The following is an 18,029-nucleotide window of genomic DNA, read 5'->3' on the forward strand; positions in this document are numbered from 1 at the left end:
AGGATGCTGCTCTCCAAGCTGCCAGGCTGCATTCCTGTGAATTGGATCAGTATTGGCCAATATGCCTGGTATAATCAGCTATCAATATTGGCCAAGAAAATCTTTATTGGTGCACCCCTAATACACACTGTGGGGAGGGTGAAGAAGCTAGGGTAAGGAATGATAAAGGCTTAATTGGAGTTATAGAAAGTACTAAATATGACCACAAGAAGCATTACTTTAATATGGAAGGGGAGAGGAAGAAGGACTTTGAAGAGAGAGGTAGGTTGACTGCCAGGTGAGAAAGCGTTAGCTTAAGTTTTCAGTGGGCTGTCATGTTGAGATGGGAAAATACGCAGGAGGAAGAGGAGATGAACTGTAAGGTGACAGGAAGTTTATATGATATTTTCAGTGCATTTAATTTGACTTCATGATATCCCAGAACTCAGAAGGACAGTTAAATGTGAAACTGCTCAGTAGGGGAGAGGTTGTAGAGAGGTAGATATATAAGCTATTGCTTTAGAGCTGAGGTGTCAAGCTCATCTGGCCCTGTAGGTCAGATGAATGGTGTGGGGCCAGCCCCATTGGTTGGACTAGGCTTCCCCCTCCCTGGTCCTGCATGCAAGATCCGGCACTGGCCCCAGACTGAGCAGTATGCGGTGCCCTCTTCAAACCAACCAGAGCAGGTGCTGAATCCTGCCTGCCAGGGATGAGACCTGAATGGTCCCCGCAAGGGGCCAGCACTGGGAGGCGGATGATCTGTCTCCATGGGCTGTATTTTTGACATCTCTGGTTTCAAGACAGTTGATGAATTCAGGTGTTGTAAAGAAATCATAAGGAACCATTGCAGATCAAAAACAGAATATAGAGGCAGACTCAAAAAAAAAGAAAAAGAAAAGAAAAGAGAATTGAAATAGTGCTTGACAAAATAGCAAGAGAGCTTAAAACAATAAGGCCAAGGTGACCTGGGGCAAGAACAAAGTGAGGTGAACAGTCCGAATGGGAGAAGGGTGGGTGTCAGGAATGCAGAGCAAGCTTTAGTAAAATAAAATATGGAGGAGCCTTGCACGTAAAAACAGAGGTTATCATTGTTTTTTGTGCACAGCATAAGTACCAACGTTTGAAAAAGTGCCCAGGGATTGCATTTTTGTTGCCCAGTTTGAGACTTTTTTTTTTTTTTAAAGGAGTTTTTGAAGGTTAGGAGCTTTAATAGAAAAATAGAAGTGACCAGTGTAAAATCAGGCAGAACACTGAGCATCGATTTCCTAGGCCCCTTGAATAGAATTGTTAAATTACTGTTTTTTACCTTGCCATTTGATTAGGACAGTGACTTGGTGTGATAGGCGGATAGGGTAAAGGCGGATAGGGTAAACAAAGTTGTCTATGTTCCTATTGCTTTTTTCAGAGGGGAAATGCACAACAATTAGACTGGTTCACTAATTCAGCATTGAACCAGAACCTCAGTTGGTTCAAACATGTTATGCCATATTTCAGGGGTTTTCAACCTTTTTTAACAAGCGTACCCCTTCTGGTGGTGGCAGCCAGATGCGGGGGGGTCACATGCAGTGGCTGCTGCCAGCACCCTGCACCACCCTGCGCCACCGCCCTTCACTGCTGTGCGCCACTTTCCAATGGCCAGTTGCACGTGTGGCTCTGTAAGCTGCCGATGGGTCTCATGCCTGGCCAATCGCATGCCACCTGTTAGCAGCCCACAGAGCTTCACATGCAACTGGCCATGGGAAAGCAGCATGTAGCAGTGGTGTGGGGTGGTGGGTGGCAGCAGTGGCCACTGTGTGCGAGCTCCCCCCACCATGTCTGGCTAGCCGGGTGGCACCTGTGCAGCCTGCAGAGGGGTGCTGCTGCCTTGTCCCCACCAACCCTGGCCCAGCTCCTGGGAGGCGGCGCGGGCTGGTGGGTGGTGGTGGCAGCTGCCGCATGTAAACCCCTCCACCCCACATCCATCCATGGTGGGGCACTACTGCCCTTATGCCCCCCACCCTGCTTCTGGGAGTAGGCACAGAAACGCACACTCTCTCCCCCACCTCCCCACCATTCAGACTCTTTGCGCCTTGTGGCTCTGCAGGCAAGGGGTGGCTGGTGGTGCCTTCTCACTGTTGGCTATTGGCTGAGGGCAGCGGTCCCGCAGCCCGTCAGGAGATGGAGCTGGGGTAGGGGGTGGGGAGGTGTTGCAGTGTGCTGCATGGGGCCGGTGCTGCCCAGCGCACCCCTCCCTCTCCTCTGGGTAAGAGGTGACATGTAGGAACGTGTCGGGGGAGACTCCGCTGCTGTGCCCCAGAGCTGTTCCCGCCTACTTGCGTGTACCCCTATGACCTTTCCAAGTACCCCTAGGGGTACACATACCCTTGGTTGACACCCCCTGCCATGGTAAAAATGGTAAAAGAAGTAAAATGGGGTATTACTGATTTCCATTTTTTGAGGATATGGTATATTTTGTATTTGTAAGGGCTGCAGGTAAAAAAGCATACAAAAATTAAAGGTAATTTATGAGAAGAAAAGGAAAAAGAAAAGATGTATACACCTTACACTAGTAGAGGGAATGATCTCTGATATGAACAAATACCTGAACAAATTAAGGGTTGACCACAAACGTATTGTAATAAAGGTGTCTAACAATGGCAAATTTTAGATTAGAAATGAGCGGGGCAATTAGAGAGTGGAACTGAAGTGGAAGAGGTCATTGAGGGATGCCTTCAGTGAAAAATGTGGAAAGAGATTAGATAACGTAGTAGGTGAATGATAGTTTAACCTGCACTAAGTGCAGGGGCTTTTTTTAATGACCTGTGTGGCCCTCTCATCTTCTATGATGATGGGAGAAAATATACCTTACCCTTTGCATGTGCTAAATTTGAAGGGATTCAGGTTAGCAGTGATTGATTGACTTCATATAATTTACTGACACTCTAGTGTATCCTACTCTTTCTAACTTCTATGGAATTTTGGCTCAAGAAAAGAGGAAATTCCAAAGTTCTGGAAAATATTCTAATCTACTTTATTCATTTGGCAAGTAAGGAAGTTGTCGTGGGTATGCATGATTGTATTGGAAGTACCCATATGATACCTCTCTGCTAACTATACCTGTATTTGATTTTCACCAAGTGGTTTCAGAACAAGCAGTATTTCATTCTTTTGCCTGACACCACCAATAAAAATGGTTTATTTTTCTTTGCTTACACTGGCATAAGGCTTGTCTTTGCAGTTGATGAAGAATTAATGCTGTGTAAGGCCAGTTGTTGTCCTGCGCATCTTTGTATTTGGAATTATTTGTTATGGAACCCAGATGACACAAGGAAATAGTTTCATGTTAATACTGTCACCTGGCTGCCACAAAGTAATTCCAGACTCATTCTGACTGCTTTTAGAGGCTGTTTTCACCTGAATTGCCATGGCAGAATTTTAATCTTAAGGGAATACAGTGACATCATTCATTCACTGAGACAATTGGAAACCTTTCATATTGATAGCTGCATGCTGTTACAGCATGGTGCAACTTTTTTTGCTGATTCTTGGTTAGAATAAATTTTAAAATGGGAGCGTGGAAGAGAAAAATTCCCTGTTTATTTTGTTTCCCTCCAGAATTAGATGTATAAAATATTATAACATAGCTAAATTAAAAAAAAAGTTTGCTTCAAGTTAACTGAAGATAGACTTTAAATATTTCCATGTAATCAACATGGCTGTTAATTCCTGTGCGTTGTCAGTGCTGTGTACTGAGTTAAATTTTTGTTGCATGTATGCATCACCATGGCATTTGGTAAGTTACCCTGAAATGGTATTTTGAAATGCATGGATCATTCTATGGAAGCCAAGATTTTCGCAGTCTGACTGTCCCAATTAGATTTTAGTAAGAAGCATTTTAGAAATGCAGTTTTATTAAATAATTAGAAAAATATTCTTGTTATAAGGTGAAATAAAACTTGCCTTAATACTCTCTTCCAACCTGCTGCTATTTTAAATCTGTCCCACGAGCAGAAACTCGTGTGGGTGGGCTGCATTGTTTCCTAGTAAAGATTAGTTCAGTAATGAATAACTTGCTTTTTACTTATTGAGGAATGGTCCTATCCATTCATTTGACTTGTGCCTTGGTGGCCACTCTTTGTGTATGGACTTCTTTACAAAATGATACTTACTAGCACTTTTTAAAGAGGTGTATCTTTTTTTAGGCTTTTCTGCTTGGATTATTTTACTTGGCTATAATATCTATTGCTTTTTTTCTCAGGTTTCTGTGTTGGATGCCAAAAGAAGTATGAATATTGGAATATTTCTCAAACAATTTAAAAAGTAAGATTTTATTTTTTATACAGCTTCAAATGTAATAGTAGTAATAATCTAAAATAAATGGAATAGGACATAAAAGACATTATGCAAAGGTGTAATGTGTAATGCACTGCTGCTTTAACCTAGTTTTAAGACTCTCTACAAATTTTCTTAATTGGGATTCATAGCTTTTTTTTTTTCATAACATGTTTATGTGAATGACAGTATTGCTTAAATCTTCCATTTTCAGTTTTCTGTGCTAATTAGTTCACAGTTTGATTGTTGCCATTGCCAGTTGAGGTTTCATAGGCAGTAATAGAATGCCTTTGAATCTTGTAAGATACTGAGTTGTTTTCCTTGGCTGCTTTTCTGTAGGAAGAGTGAAAGGATGGGGGAGGGATGAAAGTTTTTCCTTTTTTTAAAGGTAGGCTAAAGCAGTTTAGCTGCCATGCATTTGATTTACTTTTTCGCAGAGGCCTCACTGATTGGTGGATGTTGTGAACACTGATTCAGCTACTGACAATTTTTGTAAAATTTGCTTTTTTTTTTTTTTTTTTTTTTTTTTTTTTTTTTTTTTTTTTTTTTTTTTTCCATTTCTACACCTACAAGAGTTCCAGGTATTACAGTTTAATCTGACCACTTGTTTTTTCAAGGTCTGCTCGGTCCATAAGTGAAGATATTTATCATGGAAGAAGTGACCCCTATGGATCTGAGACACTGCGTGAATTACTTAAGTTATTGCCTGAAGCAGAAGAGGTAAGTGAAGTGTTTTAAAGTGGTGCCTCTTTGTGTGGCAGAGTTCCTATGAACTTGGGATTGTAGAGAATAGTTGCTATCTTTTTGGAAAAGTCATAAAAACCTGAGAGATGCGGAGGTAAAACCTACTGAGTGCAAAAATTTGCCCTTGGGAGTGGCACACAGTGACCTGTGGTATTGGAAATACAGTCTAATCATTCCTTTACAGAAGGTAGTTTAACTTTATTTGAAGGCATTTCATATTAAAGAACCAACAAGGAAGTTTAGCTTCCTTGATATGTTTAATTAATTTATGGCCCCTATTTCCCAAGCAGTTACATGGTTGGAACCACAGCAGTTACAATCTAGTGTTGGTATTGGGTTACTGCGTCACTATGCTACCCCATTGGCCCACAATCCAAGAAATCTGTGAGTTTGTTTGATAAATTTAAGACAACTGCTTCAAAGGCTCTTCCTCCCTGCCTTTGTGCATGTGTCTTGAGACTTGTATATTGCAAGCTTCACTGAATTAGCATTAAAATTGCTCAAGTGTTTCTTATCAAAGTAAATAATGAGTATGGGGAAATGACCACTTAACTAATATCCAGATTAACCTTTAGCTTGCATGCTTTACCACTTGAATGTCATTATATTTAAAAATTGATTCTTCAGCTCCACAATACACTTGCTCTCAGTTCAAAGATACCACACATCTCCAGTGACTTGAATTCACATATGCTATCTTAATTCTGATCATTTCCACATACTGGATTTAACAGGCTATGTGTGTATCTGATGAGACACCATAGATATGAAATTCATTTTATTTGAGAACCAGCATTCAAAGTAGTGTGGGGTACTAAAATTGATCCTTAAAACTATCCTTTTTTCCACCACCCTATTTTTTTGTGGTTTTTCTAAATAGGTACTATATCTTTTAAGATGTTTTTTCTTCTCTGGGTAAAAAATCTATACAAAAAAGGAAAATGATGGAGTGAAGAGAAACTGAATCCCTATCCCTTTGTGCATGTTACATGTACAAAATAAGATGAAGAAATATTGTTTCCACTCTAATCTTTCAGCTGTAGATCTTGGGTGTTACTCATGGCAATAGTAGCTTAACATTCAGGGAGGTGTGATTTGATAATGTGCCTTGATACAATATAAATTTTATGCCCTGCAAACCTAATTTATTTGGACCCATAAGTTCCATTTTGGTGGAGATTTAACTGTGAAAGCTTGTCTGACCTAGCAACCCTTGATTACTAGAGCATGGTTTCTAATATTGTAAAGGTTTGATTTGAAACAGCTGAAGGTTGCACCCAGTCAAGCACTTGCTGGCAGTAAAAGTATATCTTATTTGTTGTGCAGTGTCAGGGAGCTGGTGTAGTGTCGTCAGAGTGGTGGTGAAGTGGATTTCTGTAAGGAGAGAAAACTAACTCATAGCTAGACAGCAGCACGAAACTCACAGGTTCAGAGATTAAGAGCCGAAGGGACCACTTTGATCATCTCATCCAGATGTGTCCAACCCCTGGCCCACTGTGGAGCAGTGTCATCCAGCCTACTGGGCTCCCCAGAGTCCCAAAGCTTTGTTGACTGGGGAGCAGTGGCAACAGTAATTGTTGCTCCCCTGCTTCCAGACCTATGGAGAGCCCAGGGGGTCAGATGCTATGACTCTGCATGCATGATTGGGCACCCGGAGTTGGGGCAGCATGGGGCATGGATTGGACCAGCATCATTCATCCAGCTCCTGGGGCCAAAGGTTTGAGCAGCACTGATCTAGGCTAACACCTTGCGTAGCATAGGCCATAAGACTCCCCTGAATTAAAGCCTGTTTCAGGTCTAGTTGTTGTTGTTCAAATACCTCCTATTTTTATACAAAAATATTTCATTTTGGTTTTAAAATCTCTAGCAGTGGACCTTATGCTTACCAATTTTTGCCTTTATTTTTAGCCTGAATCTGTCAGGTTTCCACTTTGAGTCACTGGGTCTTGTTATGCATGACTTTGCTAGATGGAAGCACCCCTCTATCAGATTTATTCTTCCCCATGTTCTAGACCAGGGCCAGCCAACCTGCAGCATGGTTACCACAAGTGGCATGGGAAGTCTCTGTATACAGAACCAGCAGATTGGAACAGGCAACACAGTGGCAGATAGGGCAGGGAGCAGAAAGCGGGGCAGGGGATCAGGCAGGGGGGAAAAGGGGGGGCAGCAGAGAGCATCGGACAGAGGGTGCCAAACTTTTTCTTATTGTGTACCCCCTTCCAGATTTACCAGCTGCCTGCTTACCTCTACCAGCATAGGTTTTATATTTTAAACCCTTAAATCCCAGTTATTTTTATAATGACAATTAAATCTGCCATTGCACACTTTCTCCCGCGTGCCCCCCAGAGATGTCTTGCGTATCTCTGGGGGTACGCGTACCACAGTTTGGGAACCTCTGGGGTAAGAGGAAAGGATCGGAGTGGTCCTTGGGGTGTGTGCATGTGCAGTGTTGATTTGTGTCACACTTACCAAAAAGGTTGACCATCACTGTCAAATTGCCTCTTAACCTTATTTTTTGACAAATCAAACAGATTAGGTTCCTTGAGTCTTTCATTATAAGATGCTGCATTAAAAGGCAAGTTTGCTAATCCTCTAATCATTCTTTCATAGCTCCTTTTATGACTCTTTTGAATGTTTAACATCCCTTTCAAATTATGGACATGAAAACTGGGCACAGTATTTGAACGGTGGTTGCACAGGTCCAAGAGGCAGAGATTATATAACCTGTCTTCTGCACCTGTTCTCACCTGGCCATACAAGCCCCTTTGGCCACAGCATTGCATTGTGAGATCTCATATCCAGCTGATTATCCACCATAATCCCCTGATCTTTTTCTGAGTCACTACTTGCCTCAATAGACTCCTCAGTCTTGTAAATATGGCCTGCATTCCTTGTCCCTAGGTATGGCATTACATGTAATCATATGGACATGTATACTGATTGCAGGCAGCTTACCAAAATATCCAGATCACTCTATTGGTGACCTGTTGTCTTCATTATCTACCATTCCCTGAATTTCAGTATCATCTGGAAACATATCAGCATGGTTTTGTTTGTTTTTCTTCCAGGTCACTGATATTTGTTAAATAAATTGTTAAACCACCAAATCTCTAAAAGATTAAAAAAGGAATACATTTGTATAGTGATGATTCCTCTTCTAGTTAGACCTATTTTGAGACCTATTAGTTGAGCTTTTTAAATATATCTGAATATGAGCCATGTTGTTTTTGTATGGTCTCATTTGTTAATCACAGTTGTTAAGTCCAGGTCAAACACCTTCCAGAAGTCTATTAGACACTATTCCCTGGACCAAAAGATTTTATAATCCCACAAAAAGTTAAATTAGTCAGACAACCTACATTTTCCATTCATCAATCTTGTCTTAACTCTATGACTGACCCCCTTTTAATTATTTATGAATCAAGTTCCACATTAGCTGTTCCATTATTCTTCCTTGGATTGCTCACAAGCCTATAATTATTCAGATCATCCCAATGCTCTTTCAAAGTATTGGCGCATTAGCTTCCTTCCAGTCCCCTGGAATTTCCCCATTGTCTTAAGACTTAATGAAAATCAGTATTAACAGTCCGGATTGCTCCTTGACCAGAACTTTTATCATTCTTAGTTGTCAGTTATCCACATCTTACTTAGTGCTCTCTAACTTAAGTATATGCTATTATCCTGAATTACTGTTAGGATGGAAAGCATTTTATCATTATGGTATAAATAAGTCATCTGGCTTTTTTCCAGCAACTAAAGGCCAGTATTAATTAAACACTTATTGTCTAGCAATAGAATAGTGCCTTTTTAAAATTTCTGCTGTTCCTCATCATCTGAACATGTCTCCCACAAGGTCAATCTACTTTTTAAGTTCTCATGCTTCACAATATACTGTCCATCACCATCCCTTCAGAGACGCTGTGCGCTTTGAAGTTCTGTTCTGTGCGCTCACATCATGTCTTCTTGGGTCTTTCTTTTTTTCTTTCTCCTGCCTCCAGATCTTGTGGCCTGCATTTTTTCCCCAAATACTTTTCAGGCCTTCTGACTACATACACTCTCACAGTTTGCCCTTGCTGAGCTTTCTCTCTATTGTTATAGTCTTTCCTGATGCTGCCTCTGATTTCTGTAATGATTTTTCACTTTGACTCCACGTATCTGTCTCAGTAGCCTCACCCTCAGCATGTGAGAAGCAAGGATTTTTTTGGTAATATCTTTTATTGGACCAACTGAGTAGCTGGGAGAGAGGTTAGACAAGCTTTCAGGCACAACGTGCTCTTCCTCAGGTTTGGAAGGAAAAACTTGTCTATCATTTCTCCCAACTGCTCAGTCTAATAAAAAGATGTGACCAAAAAACCTCTTGTCTTTTGCATGTGTCGTGTGCGCTCCCCACCCCTGACACCCCAGCTGATGATGCCTTTTGTTGATCTGTACCCCAATCTAAGTTGCGCTGTACCCGTTCTCTGCTTTCTGAAATCAAGACCACGTCATCAGGAACCCCAAGGGGCATCCTCCTGCTTGTTGCTGAGTAAATCCAGGAGTAGCACAAATAGCAGTGGTCTTAATTCTGACCCTCGATGGAATCCAGACCTGATGAGGGCATCCTAGGTCTTCCCACATATGCTTCCAACTCATGTTTTTGAGCATCTATATATACTTACCACAAGTCTCTCTTAAATTCCCATTACCAGTTGTTCCCTCATGTACCACCATATCAGTTTTCTTGGTCATGAGCCTTTTTCCATGTCAAGAAACACCATGTGAAGATTTTTCTTGGTGTCCTTATACTCTTACTTTTCTATTAGGAGTCTCACTGGAAAGATCACATCAATCATTGATTTACCTGGCGTAACTGTGAATTGGCAGTCTCCAGTTTTGACTTTTTAATCTTTCTTTGATTCTTTCCCATAGGTTTGTGGTGTGGTTCATGAGTATTATGCCTCTAATTGCCAAAGTCTTGTATGTCTCCTTTTGTTCTTAAAAATAGACCCCCATAAATCTTCCCCATGCATCTGACTCTTTCTTTTGTGACATCATCTCGGTGAACAGACTTATACCTGCTTTACACAGAGGTAATCTCAGTGCCTCTATAGGAATTTCATTAAGCTTCATAGACTTCTGAATTTTCATCTTCTCAAAGGCATCTACTACTATCTGACTCCTTCTGTTCCTCCTCCTAAAAAAAAAAAAAAAGAATAGAACTTCTTTTCTGTTAGTTTCCTTAGCTCAGCTAGCCATAGTCTTTTTGCTTTCCTAACCAGTTTTCCACAATTCTTTCTATATATATTCATTGCTGTCAACTGTACATAGTGCCACAAGTGCAGAGTTAATGATCCTTTTGTCATCTTTATGATTTCCCTATCAACCCTGTAGATTTTGGGATTCATGCATTACCAATTTGCAGTTAAAGAGGGAAAATTCCAAAATTGAAGGCTCCAGGTTCTGGGCTTACTGCCCTGTGCATCAACTGTGCATACTTTGCTGGTCAGGCTGGGTATGGCAACACACAGTTCTTCCTTTATAGGAGCCTGTAGCTAGTGGTGCCAAACTTTAAACCAAAAGTCTGAACACAGGTTTCTCTTGCCTGGAGTTAGGAAAGCCTTACTCTGTGCTTAACACCCCAGGGACCACGTGGATTTTAAGTCCATTTCCCTAGTACTCTTTGTTTGAAAGTATGTGCATGTGTATATGTGTGCCCCCTTCCAGCTGCCTATTAAACTAAACCAACATGCATACAAATAAGCAGGCCAGCATAAAATATTCCTGCATTACTATATGTATTTTTTTACTTAATTTTGCAGTACATAATTTAGTCCTGATCACTTGCTTCTATGCATATATTAATTTTAGTTTCATTAATAGTTCTTATTTGTCAAGGTGACGTTTAACCTAAAATCTGGCCAAGTACAACACAATGCCTTTTAAGTTAAAAGAAAATTTTAAGAAAAAGTTTTTTGTTTTTTTTTTGTTTTTTTAGAAATTTCAAGTATGTTTGTAGTACTGGCATTGTGCAACCTTCAATTTATATTACAGAGTGAAGCCTTTCTTCCCAAGGCTGTCAGGATTGTTAGTTTCTGAGTAATCAGTGACTCAAAGCAGGTAATGCCATTTTTGGTGGTATAGTACTTTGTTCTCTTTTATCCATTAGATCCTTTGTAAGCTGGAACTGCATATTTTAACATTCCAGGTGCATGACAGTTCCCACTCAATTTCAATAATACCAACTAATTTGATTATGTTAAAAATGAGTAATTTGAATTCCTCTTATTTATTACCTAGGCTCTCAGTACTGTTGTATAGTCAGTTAATTTTTTTTTCTCTCACATAGCTTGGAGTCTTGTTCATATGTGCTTTCTTTTTATTATTTGTCCTTCCCTTTTGCTATTTAAGTTAATGAACAAGCTGCTTAAAAAGATTCTTTTTATTTGAACCGGTTCTAGTTATGTCTGTTTGGACATTTGTACACATGCTTGTGCCACAGTGCCAGGTGCTTTTAAAAGCGCCCAGCGCTGCAGTGCATACATTTGTATGAACAGCGAAATGCACGTCAGTGCTGAGAAAATGGCAGTGGCACGCTTTTGAACTAAAACACATGGAAGATGTTTTAGTTCAAAAGCACACCACCACCATTTTCTGTGTGCTGTTGTGCTTTTCGCCATTTATACAGCTGCACATGATGCAGCACAGTGTGCATCAGCTCACAAGCGGAGAAGACTCAATTTCTCCGCTCAGCTTTAAAGACAAAAAGTATAGGAAGGAGTCCTGGAAAAACCCAGGTTACGTCAAAGGGCATTTATACACATACATTTTTGTGCTGCAATGTGCTGGATCTCTGGTGCATCTGAGTAGACTTGATTAAGATCTTAGATGCACCAGAGATCCAGCACGTTGCAACACAAAAATATATGTGTATAAATGATCTTTGACATAACCTGGGTTTTTGCAGCACCCCTTCCCATACTTTTTGTCTTTGTAGCTCAGCCAACTTACAAGTATAGTTCCAAGAATTAGTGTAGTCTTGCTGATCGGGGTAAGGTCTGAGTAGCCATACTAGGAATTTAGCGCTGTATGAAACCTACCCTCTTAACTACCTGGGTCCTCCAAGATGTTGTCTGCAATTTTCTAGGACAGTGATTCTCAACAAGGGTGCTGCAGCATTAGGTGTGCAAACATGATTTACCAGATGAACCCAGATCTTTCAAATAGGAATCCATAGGGTTTCATAGACATGAGACATTCAGGGTTGGAAGGCACCTATGAGATCATTGTGTCCACCCCACCCCACCATAGACAGGAAGTCAGCTGGAATCAAGTGACCCCAGCAAGACATATATCCACCTGTTTTTTTTTCTTATGTCTAGTCTAAATCAGCCTTCTTGGAGTTTATGGCCATTAAAAACATTCTGACCTGTTGTGGTCTTTCTTTGCAACAGAAGAGTTACCCTGTTATTTTTTGTTGTTGTTAACAAATGAGTAAAAGCTAAGAGCTGGCATTTTCTGACAGGTGCCTTGAGTCCAAAAAAAGGTTGAGAGCCACTGTTCTAGGACATGGTGATAAAAAAAACTTGTGTTGTTTCCTTTGTTCAGGAAGTGTAAGAGGCTGTGGGGAGGACATTCCTAAACACAGTTGTATGATGCTCCTTCCAGTTTGATCCACAACATTTACAGCATAAAGCAAGAGTTTATTCCCTGTAGATAATTTGTAATTTTATCAGTGTTCTAGAAAGTGATGTGATAAATAGTGAGTACATTACTTTATTTCAGTGCCCTTCTAGAATTTGACCTCTTCCCCTATCTCAATTGACAGTTATTTAAATATCTTATCTTTGGAGATGGGTCAACAGCTGCTTTGACATATATCCAAACCAACAAATAAATAAAGCCTACAGAATTTTTGTCATTTAAAATTCCTTATACCTTCTCCTCTATTGTATTACAACAGCTTTATTTGCATGTATTTACAGGGGTGTCAACACTAAGATCTTTTTAGTTGGTTACCATAAGAGCTGCAGGAATTTGTGTGTATGAATGGCAGATACTGGCACTTCGCTAAAAGCTTTTGTCATACTGAGTACAGTCATTATTAAAATACTGGTCAAGTTGTGAAGGGTTTTGTCAAACTTAAAATGTTTAAATGTTTTCAGATGTTTGATTTAGGAAACTTTCAAGTTCTCAGAGGTGGACAGAGCTTCCAATTCCTGAAACTTACAGCTGTTAAAGTAGAGCACTAAGAGTGTATTGTTAGGGCATCCACAGAAAATGGTATGACTTAAATCAGGTGCAAAAACAAGTGTAAGTTTTTCTGTATGGGTTAAAAAATAAGCAAGTTACTGTTTTAGAATTATAGTTGGAAACGTGTTTGTTTGCTACCTTACCATGTCTTGTGACCCTGCAGAAGGAAGAAATATGTCTCTGAAACCCAAGAAGCTTCCTTCTTTCCCAGCTCACTTCTTGTTGGGCAGTCTTTTTATTAAGGAAAAATGTTGATTTCCATCTTTCTGGTCTCTGATAGAAAAGAGCCATCTTGATTCTCTTGCATGCGCACTCTCTCTCTTTTCTCTCTTTTTTAAGCAATCCTACCTACACATCTTTGTCTATATCTTATTAAAATAGTTATTAGCTATTCTCAGAACTACAGAACTGTTTTTTTGTGCATACTGCTGCACTGTTCAACAGGTCCTGACTGGTAAACTTTGACTGAGTCTACAGAGTCCTGTGCTTAGCAGCCACTTTAATTCACTCTTCTGTATCTAGTGAGAATACACCTTCTAGATAGCTCGTCAACATATATGCACATCCAGGATATCGGTCTGTCTTTTACTTCCTCTGTATTATATCAGTTCTTTGCTTGCTTACTGTGTGTTAAACCCGTAGTCATCTGTCATTTAGATTTGTAGGACTCTCTTTCTCTGCCTGCTGAAAGAACTGTGGGAAGGGGATCTCATTTCGACACAATGCTCTGAACATTTGCAGTGATTTAAAAAAAAAAAAAAAACCCCATGAAAAATGCAAGGAACTTTGTGACCATTGTACTGCTGTATGTTTGTTTGAAATGGGGAAATATACTTGGATATATTGCAAGCGTGTCTAAAAATGAGTGGCACTGATACCGTTTTAGTCAAGGATTCCTATACTTTCATTCAGGAATCTTTGTAGCTCTCCTGGAAGCATAAATAAAAGCCAGCTTCTTGTCAGTAAAGCCAGTGCTAAAAGAGTACTCCAGTATATTAAACACTAGGAAAGTCACTTATAATTCACTCAGTGGCACTCCTCATTCTAAAGAATAGCTAAATATTTGCAATAGGTGTAGCTACTCTAACTGTTCATACACCAAAAAAGTCAGACTTCTTTCATATAATAACACATTTTAAAGCATGAGTGAGTGCATATGGGAGAGCCCTATGTACATAAAATCTGATTTTTGTATATGTGCATGCATGTGCGGACTCTGCAAATGTTTTCCTAAATGAAAAAATTGTCTGTCAGCTGCCATTAATTTAAGAACTGCAGAACTGAACTTGCAGTTGCACTATACTCCCTTGTACATGTACATCCCAATGCCATTTCTGTTTACCTGATGGCATACAATTAGAAGAAAAGTGTTCTGAAGGGCTTGGGTGCAGAGGTCTGACTGAATAATTTATAGTGATTTTAAAATATATATATATTTTATTAAATCAGTCATAAACACATTTCATGTCTGTTAACTCATTATGGGCATGCATTTAACAGCTATGTTGTCAACTCCTTTTGCAATTTCATCACAGCTCTTACAATAATTTGGTGTTTTAACTGGAGCCCCACCTCTTAACCATGTTCATATAATCACATGAGGCCACTTTCATCTTAAAACAGTTCTATACTCCTACTTGCAGAGGGAAGCTTGAGATGATCCACAGTGAAAGGGAGAAAAAGTTCCCAGAATGCCAAAAGGCTTTAAAACTGTTAATCTCATGATTTTTAAGACAGTCTCAAGACTGTCTTGGGAGGCACGATTCATTCTCTTCGAACACTTGGGGTTGGCAATCCTGAACTGGATTAGCAAAATTTAAATGTGTGGGACCTGGTTACAACATTGTAGATCAACAGGTCCCTTTCTGCACATTGTACCTTCTATGTGCTTGTCTTCCTCAGGAGTAGAATGGCCTGGTTCTACCCACCATGTACGGCTGTTGGAAATTAATGAGGGAGGTTCTGCGCTGCTCCTCAGGGCAGGAGTGTAACTGAGCTGAGGGCCACCTGCAGCAGCATCCTGGATGCCGTCAGTGTTGTGGGGAGGAGAATAGGGGCAAAACAGCTGAATATGCTACCTCAGTTGGTGCTGCTCCAAGCTCAGGGCTGCCCTGCTATGCCTCTGTCTTGGAGAGCTAAACAAGGAGCACACAAAGCAAGGGAGTGGCATCAAATGTGGCTGATACTGGGCTGTCACTCAGATTGCAGTGGGGAGTCTCTGTGTTTTATGGCTGCCTTCATGGGGCATTTCTTTGGCCTACAGCATTACCTAAAATCTCTGCAGGGCTCTGTCCCTACCCCTTCCAGCCCCAGGATATGGCTGTCTTCCATGACGTATGCCGTGGGAATCCTGCTATAGAATGTACTAGGGCTTTTGTAGAAGGAACCACACCTTGCACCACTCCAGCACTCTCACTGTGAAATGCTTAAAAACTAAACAGTGAAATTAAATAGTCAGCAAACAAAATAAAATTCTCATTGCAATATTAGCATTCCATGTAGGTAATATTAGATTATCTAGCTTTGCCCTGGTTACCATGAAAAGTACATTTAACTATAATATGTGCAATATAGGTAAGTTAATAGACAGCTGAGGTGCATCTTAATGGGAACATCTTGCTTTCTGGCTTTTGTGTATTTAAGTGTTAGAGTTGCATTTTTGCATCTAATTTCCTGTGTGTGTTTAAGCAAAGAGCTGTCCCAACACTTAAATTCTTTTCATGTAAATTTCAAAATTTACACATCACTGTAATGAGATGATGGGTGGGTTTACAGTTGTCATTTTGGCTGTAGACCACTGTTTCTAGAAGGCTAGGCTAAAGAACACCTGCCAAGACTACACAATGATATGTCCTTTTTTTCCTGCTAAATGCTGTCTAAAAGAGGTATGTATTTTGGTTTATTCCCTGCTTGTTAAGCACCTTTAGAAGTATTAGGAATGTCAAGTCTGGTCTTTCCTGTTTTTGTTGGCTGACTTCTTGGATGACACTGATATAAATTAGGAGCTTTCTCAGGCTTCAAATACATGAGTGCAGAGGTTGGGTCTTTAAAAGGAGTTTTTTGTCTGAACGCCTTGTATTAAAGAGGGTTTAAGAAATGCTGTTAAGTAGCTGGAAGAAAGAAATTTACATCCTGTCTGCAATTTAGGATTCCTTTTTTTTGGTATCTATCATAAAACTTGTGCTTCTTCACTTACCTGCACTTCCAATTATTATATTTGTAACTGAAATTTGGGGGTTTTACATGGGTATTTTAAACAAAGTGACAAGTTTTTCATTGTTTCAAATTAAAATGTTCAATTTGGGTTTTGGGTTTGGTTTTTAACTTTAGCCAAAAAAACCCAATTAATATTAATTGGAAACAATTTTTTTCATACAGAATTCAAAACAGTGTTGGAATAATCATTCATTTGGAGAAATTTGTTTATTTCAGTAGAAATTCAGCTGTTGACACAATGGTTTTCTGTGCCGAAATTATGTGCTTCAGATTTACTTTAAAATTGGATAAAATCTCTGTGTGTGATGATTCTGTTTTTCTTCTACCTTTTTAGTATGCATATAAAATGTATAAAGTACAGTAATATCAAGTCTGGTCTTCCAAAACTTTTTTGAAGGGGAGTCAGAAATAAGTCTAATGGTGGGTTTTTTGCATCTTAATGAAAGAGGAAAGAGTTAATGCTTGAGCAAAGACTTTTTTTCAATTACCTTTATTAAGCACCGGGAGTTCACAAAAATAAACCTAACTGGCAGAATAAAAAGCTTTTATCTCTCGCTTATGCACAGTTCTCAGTCTTTTTTGGTTCTTGTTGTGTCATAATTGAGCGCGTTTTCCAGGCATGTACAAGTGTGCCTTCACAAATGAATTGTACTGTATGGGGAATTAATTGATGATACTAGTTCTAGTGTGAGCTTTTGTGTAGACAAAACTCCAGAAATTTTTAGCCTGATTACTATCTTTTAAAGTTTAAACAGGTCTTAAAGAAGCCAGTGCTAGAAGAACTTCTATATAATACATGATCTTTCAACCCAGACATTTTCAGGAGGTGGAACAAAAAAAGAATCGTTAATGTCTGAAAAGCATATGTGCAAGCCACATGCTAAACTTAGGCACAAGCTGTTTAAGTGATTCATTTGGAACCTAGTGTTCCGAGAGGCTTGTGATCCCTTGCTAAACTCATGGCAACTTGTGAATTGTTCCTGTCCTCTGGAAATTGAATTGAAAAGCAAAGGTAACTGGTCTAGGTCCACCCTTCTCCAGGACCACTTCACCATCTACAAAACTGAAATCTGACTTTGGAGTACAAATGTATGAATGTGGTTGTCAATGACGTCTTGGAAGAAGGGAGAGACCAGGATGGAGTAGTGAGGATATGTGTATGTTTATATTTAAATGATGTGGGGTTCAGGAAAGACTGCAAATATGAAGCATGGAGGCGAGGGGAGAAGGGTGTATGACAGACATGGGCTCTGATTATTTATGTATGCTGGTCTTGTGAAATGTTCTCATAACTTACCTGGAAGTTGTGCTACAAGGGTGTACACATTTTTTAAATGTATGTGGTAGTGCTTGTATGTGAACAAGTAGCATGTTTACCCGAATTCATAACGACTCTGAATTTAAGATGATTCCCACCCCCCAATAATTAGATTCTTCAACCATTGCAGCCTGGGGGGAGTCAAGTGGTCTGACTTCTGCTCCTTGCCACTGCCACCACTTGTTCCACCCCCTACACTTCTCTGCCCCCTATCTGCCTCTCCCTCATGGCT

General features: G+C 39.9%; 1 protein-coding gene across 1 annotated transcript in view; it reads left to right on the forward strand.

Moving 5' to 3' along the window:
• FHDC1 (FH2 domain containing 1) overlaps window positions 1-18,029 on the forward strand; it is a 55,312-nt gene that overhangs the window by 8,674 nt on the left and 28,609 nt on the right. The window contains exons 3-4 of the mRNA XM_019522222.1: window positions 4,217-4,278; window positions 4,908-5,010. Coding sequence (XP_019377767.1) covers window positions 4,217-4,278; window positions 4,908-5,010 — 165 coding nt within the window. The remainder of the gene's footprint in view (window positions 1-4,216; window positions 4,279-4,907; window positions 5,011-18,029) is intronic.

This window comes from Gavialis gangeticus, unplaced genomic scaffold, assembly GCF_001723915.1.
Source record: "Gavialis gangeticus isolate Ggan-Ray unplaced genomic scaffold, GavGan_comp1, whole genome shotgun sequence".
NCBI lineage: Eukaryota > Metazoa > Chordata > Crocodylia > Gavialidae > Gavialis > Gavialis gangeticus.